Here is a 6000-nt window from a genome sequence, read left to right on the forward strand (position 1 = left end):
ATGCCCCTAACTCTGGCCCCCACTGTCCTCACTCCTAGGGGACACCTTTTGTTGCTGTTAGGTGCCATCGAGTCGACTCTGACTCATAGTGACCTTATATACAAATGAATGAATCACTGCTGGGTCCTGTGCCATCCTCACAATCATTGCATGTTTGAACCCATTGCAGCCACTGTATCAATCCATCTTGCTGAAGGTCTTCCTCTTTTTTGCTGACCCTCTGCCAAGCAGGATGTCCTTTTCCAGAGACTGGTCCCTCCTGATAACATGTCCAACGTACGCGAGACAAAGTCTCACCATCCTTGCTTCTAAGGAGAATTCTGATTGTACTTCTTCCAAAACAGATTTGTTTGCTCTTCCAGTAGTCCATGGTAAATTGTTTATTCTTTGCCAACACCACAATTCAAATGCATAAATTCTTCTTCAGTCTTCCATATTCATTGTCCAGCTTTCGCATGCATATGAGGCAATTGAAAATACTGTGGCTTGGGCCAGGCTTACCTTAATCTTCAAAGTGACATCTTTGCTTTTTAATACTTTAAAAAGGTCTTTTGCAACAGATTTGCCCAATGCAATACATTGTTTGAGTTTTTGACTGCTGCTTCCATAGGCGTTGACTGTGGTGTGGCCCCAAATAAAATGAAACCCTGGACAACTTAAATATTTTCTCCATTTATCACCTCATGTGCCCATCGAGATGTTTCCAACTCTGACTCCTGCTGTCCTCACTCCTAGGGGAAGATTTTACCTGTCCAAAGTGCACACACACACCTCAGCCTTAGCTAAAATCCTCTATCATGGTTGGGGAACTGCACGACAGTGCCCCTTCACCCCGACAGAAGGACTCAGGGCCCCTCCTCCACTTCCTGTCTGAATCCTCTTTGGTAGAGCTGGAAGAAGGACAGGAGAGGGGTACCTTCACCATCCATGTGGTCCCACCTTCCTTAAGCCTGTATCTTTGATGACACTCCTCTTTAGTCCTTCCACAGCCCTGTCTGGAGAGCAGCTCCCAGAGGTCCCAGCACTCCCAGCAGATAACAGATCAGAGGCACCAATTGGACTATGATTTGGGAATGACAGGAAGAAAAGGGAGCTCTGTCTTCTGGTCCTAAAAGAGGGAGGTAGCAAGGCCTAAGCACTCAGGGCCACAGGGGCGTAGCTTTTCAACAGTCGTCGTTTGCCAACACTATAACCAACCAACAGCCTCAACAAGGGCTTGCTTGTTTGTTTGTTTGTTTTCCCACAGGGTCAAATGCTAAATGTTCTTCACCTCAAGGGATGGGAGGTTTAAACACAGGGGAATGTGTTCTTTCCTGCTCTGATCCCTGGGCATTTTGATGCTGGTGAGCTCAGGTGCTGAAATAGCCCACATCTGGGGACCAGGAAGGTGGAAGGCAGCAGTCCAAGCCTTCCTTGGCCTCATCTTGTCCTGCCGTGTGCACACCGACATGTCTATGGACCACTGTCACTTGGGAAACTAGGGAAAACTGTCTGCCCCTTATGAGAGAACAAAGGGACCCTTGTAATCAAGGGCAGGACTCCCGTATTCCATTAAAATAACCCAGTGGACTTTGGATGATGTTAACATAGTGTAAAAGGAAAAGGAAAGCTTTGGAGATCTGCCACCTGGGCTGAGGTAGCTCAGACAAGTCAGCCTCTCTGAGCCTCGGTCTCTTGCTCTGCTAAATGGCTGATAGTAATACCTCCTTCACTGGATGGTCGTGATGGTCAAACGAGAGAATTGTAGGCAAGCTCTCTGCAAACTGATAAGCTTGATACGAATGTGAAGATTAAGAAGAAGTGACTTCAATGACTGGGCCAAGCACCTTTCAGGTGCTGTACCTTGAGGTCCAACACCAGAGAAGAGACTCAAGACCTCCAGGACTCTTTCCAACTTTTAGATTATTTCTAATGGTGGCAGGGCGGCGGGAGGAAGAACTTGTGATTCCTGGGGTTTCTGAGTCTTGGTTTGCATCTCTGTGGCTGGTCCAAGGAACAAGGACAATTCCCAAATGTTGGTCTTTTGCCCCCAGTGACCTGAGGAAACAGGGGGAGAGGAGGGAAAGGAATTGTGTAGGGTTAGTGCCCTCTAAGAAGCCCTGGTGATGCAGTGGTTAACTGCTAACTGAAAGGTCAAAGGTTCAAAATCACCAGCCACTCCATGGGAGAAAGATGAGGCAGTCTGCTTCTATAAAGATTACAGCCTTGGAAACCCTGTGAGACAGTTCAAATTTATCCTACAGTTGTTGTTATGGGCCGTAGAGTTGGACTCGACTCATAGCGACCCCTCCTTGGGTTTCTGAGGTGGTATCACTATGGAAGTAGATTGCCCAACCTTCCTTCTGAGGAGTGGCTGGTGGGTTTGAACCACCAGCCTTCTGGTTAGCAGTCAAGAGCCTTAGGCACTACACCACCAGGGCTGCTATAAATCAGAATCTACTCCACAGCAATGGGTATGTATATAAGTATGGTGCCCTCTAGTGGTCAATATCAACACCCATGGAAGCAACAATCAAGAACTCAAACCACGTCCTGCACTGGGGAAAATCTGCTGCACAAAAAAACTTCTTTAAAGTGTTAAAAAGCAAAGATGTCACCTTGAGGACTAAGGTGCACCTGACCCAAGCCATGGTATTTTCAGCCACCTCATATGCATGTGAAGAATTGATGCCTTTTCAATATGGTGTTGGCAAAGAATATTAAATATGCCATGGACTGCCCGAAGAACGAATGAACCTGTCTTAGAAGAAGGACAGCCAGAATGCTTCTTGGAAGCAAGGACGGCGAGATGTCATCTCATGCACTTTGGGCCTGTTATCGGGGGCCCCAGTCCCTGGAGAAGGACATCATACTTGGTAAAGCAGAGGGTGAGTGGGAAAGAAGACAACTCTCGTGAGATGGACCGACACAGTGGCTGCAACAATGAGCTCAAACACAGTGACAGTTGTAAGGATGATGCAGTACCAGGCAGGGGTTCGTTCTGTTGTACGTAGGGTCGCTATGAGTCAGAACTGATTCGACAGCACCTAACAACAACAACAGTGGTCGGTATCAGTACTGCCGCCAGCTGCCCCAGGCCGGACAGGTGGTAGAATGGTGGGGGCACGGAGATGGTAGAATAGATATGACAGGGGCAGGAGGTAGAGGCTGGGTTGGGGCTGTGCTCAGAACTGCAGAATCTATTGCTGTTCTTGTCCCCTTTCCCAATACACACATTCTCTCTCGTGAGTGGAGGGACTCGTATAGGTAGGAGGAAAGAAATGGAGAGGAGGGAAGGGGTCCACTCTCAAGGAGCAGATGTCATAGCATAGCGCCCCCTGGGGGAACCAGGCTGGGCCTTCCTCCCTCTGGTGGACAGTCCTACAGTGCCTTGGACTAAGTCAGTACTACCTTCTACCTGCCCCCTTAGAAAAAGGGACAGATTGGGTGGTGCTCTCAAGCTAGGTACACAAGCCTCACAGGGCTGGTGACAGTGGGGAGGGGAAGATGACAAGCCCAGGGGACATGACCCCAGGAGAGGAGCTAGAACAGGACAAGTGGGAGGAGGTTCTAAATAATCCATCAGCACAGGCCCTTCCGTGGCCCCATACATAAATGTATAGAGAAAACAGGTGGGGGCAGGGGCAGAGAGAGAAGGGAGCAGGGTATAAAAAGAGCCCACGAGGGACCGATGCCAGGATCCCAGGACCCAACTCCCCAGATAGCTCACCCAGCTGCCATGGCTGCAGGTAAGCACCCCAAGAAAGCCCTTGGGCTTGGGCTGTACTGAGGGGAGATGGTGGGCCCTGCAGGTAGGCTTGGGGCACTAACTTTGGGGTTTGGGGCTACTGGACATGAGGACGGGCATCTCCACTCAGACACCTGGTCAGGTTTAAAACGTTCTCCTTCCCTGGGAGGTAGAGGAGGAGAACAGAAAAGCCGCTGGGGCATGGAGAGAGCTGGCAGGTACCTCGGCCTCTTGCTCTGCAGCCCTCCCTGGCCCTCATGTCCCTTCCCAGGCACCCGGACCTCTGTGCTCCTGGCCTTCACCCTGCTCTGCCAGTCCTGGCCTCCGGAAGTGGGCGCCTTTCCCGCCATGCCCTTGTCCAGCCTGTTTGCCAACGCCGTGCTCCGGGCCCAGCACCTGCACCAGCTGGCTGCTGACACCTACAAGGAGTTTGTAAGCCCCCAAGGCCTAGGCACCGGGTGGGCAGTGGACAGAAAGGGCTGAATCTCCGCGGGCCTTGGACTGGGACGAAACTGACATGTTTAGGGTTATTTAAACATCCAAGTGGAGGTGTTGTCTGATGAGGACAAACCAAGGGCAATCTGTAAAATAATGATGGGAGCCGTGCCCTCGTTTGGACCTGGCCGGGGTCTCTTCCCCAGGAGCGGGCCTACATCCCTGAGGGGCAGAGGTACTCCATCCAGAACGCCCAGGCTGCCTTCTGCTTCTCCGAGACCATCCCGGCCCCCACAGGCAAGGACGAGGCTCAGCAGAGATCCGTGAGTGGCCCCCCTCTCTCTGAGAAGTGGCTCCCTCGTCCCCAGTGTCCCCACCTGGCCCCGCGCGCCGCACCCAGGTGTCCCTAGCCTGGCCCTCTGCCTACAGGACATGGAACTTCTGCGCTTCTCACTGCTGCTCATCCAGTCCTGGCTCGGCCCAGTGCAGTTTCTCAGCAGAGTCTTCACCAACAGCCTGGTGTTTGGCACCTCGGACCGCGTCTACGAGAAGCTGAAGGACCTGGAGGAAGGCATACAGGCCCTGATGCAGGTGAGGGCGGCTGTGGGTCCCAGCCCTGGGTCCCCACTGGCTTAGCTGAGGGTGGGGGAGCGTAACTGGGGCAGGAGAGGGAATTCATGCTGGTCTCCTCACTGTCTGGCCTTGACCTAGAAGAACTCATCTTCTCTTCCACCCCCATTTCTCTGTTTGGCCCTGAATCCTTTCCCCCTAAGCCCCGGAGATGGGGAAGGCTGGAGGGGGAAGGGAGGGGCCAGCCCCCCAAAGCCTCTCCTTCTCTCCTTTGCACTTGGCAGGAGCTGGAAGATGGCAGTCCCCGCAACGGGCAGATCCTCAAGCAAACCTATGACAAGTTTGACACGAACTTGCGCAGTGATGACGCTCTGCTCAAGAACTACGGGCTCCTGTCCTGCTTCAAGAAGGATCTGCACAAGGCGGAGACCTACCTGCGTGTCATGAAGTGTCGCCGCTTCGTGGAGAGCAGCTGTGCCTTCTAGCTGCTGCCGTCTGTTACCCTCCCCAGACCTCCCTGTGTCCCCTAGAGAGTCCCTCCACCTGCCCTCTGCCCTTTTCCTAATAAAATAAAGTTGCATCATATTGTTTGAGCAGGCGTCATTCTGTAATGGGGGGCAGTACAGGGCGAGGGGTGGGTTGGGAAGGTACCTGAAGGTCTCTTGGGAACCAGGGTGGTTGAAACATCACTGACCTAGCCCTTCCTGGGCCAGAACAAGCTGATAGGTTCACTCCTCTCTACCGCATACTAAGTCCACCCCCAAGTCCAGGGTCCCAACTTGCTGGGCAGTCACAGGCCAGGGCTACCCCCACAAAGTACTTGAAGACCTTTCTCCCTCCCCTGCCAACACCTAGGCCCCCCAAGCAGGGGAAGAAATGAAAGCAAGACAGGCTATTAAGTGCTGAAGCAAAATGCCCTGCCCTGTGCCTGTAAAGCTGTGAGGAAACAGTGAGAGCAAACAGAATGACTGCTGGGCAGAGATTCTAAGGTAATGCACAACTCCTCTTGAGAAATGGGAACACCAGTTGCATGGAGTCAGTTCTCACTCGTGGTGACCCCATGCATGTCAGTTTAGAACCATGCTCCTTAGGGTTTTCAATGGCTGTTTTTTTTGGAAGAAGATTGCCAGGCCTTTCTCCCAAGGCACCCCAGGGTGGACAAGAATCTCCAACCATTCAGTTAGCAGCGAAGCATGCTAACCTTTGCTCCACTCGGGAAAAACTGCAAAAATGCATTTGAGGAGAATAGAACCAGAGCGTTTGGGATC

The 6000-nt window shown here is 52.1% G+C and overlaps 1 protein-coding gene across 1 annotated transcript; it reads left to right on the top strand.

Annotated features, from left to right (window-relative positions):
• The first annotated feature begins 3718 nt into the window (after window positions 1–3718).
• Window positions 3719–5217, top strand: LOC103213950 (somatotropin). Its single transcript, XM_007959726.1, has 5 exons — window positions 3719–3728; window positions 3999–4159; window positions 4369–4485; window positions 4592–4753; window positions 5017–5217. Exons 1-5 carry the CDS (start codon window positions 3719–3721, stop codon window positions 5215–5217), a joined length of 651 nt encoding a protein of 216 aa, XP_007957917.1.
• Window positions 5218–6000: the final 783 nt, after the last annotated feature.

Source organism: Orycteropus afer, unplaced genomic scaffold (assembly GCF_000298275.1).
Source record: "Orycteropus afer afer isolate SDZICR_OR568_19922 unplaced genomic scaffold, OryAfe1.0 scaffold00018, whole genome shotgun sequence".
Lineage (NCBI taxonomy): Eukaryota > Metazoa > Chordata > Mammalia > Tubulidentata > Orycteropodidae > Orycteropus > Orycteropus afer.

What these genes read in the sequence shown, in the direction of transcription:
- LOC103213950 (XM_007959726.1), top strand. An exon ending in CTGACACCTACAAGGAGTTT is followed by an intron (nt 4,160 to 4,368) that starts GTAAGCCCCCAA and finishes TCTCTTCCCCAG; the next exon opens with GAGCGGGCCTACATCCCTGA. An exon ending in ACGAGGCTCAGCAGAGATCC is followed by an intron (nt 4,486 to 4,591) that starts GTGAGTGGCCCC and finishes CTCTGCCTACAG; the next exon opens with GACATGGAACTTCTGCGCTT.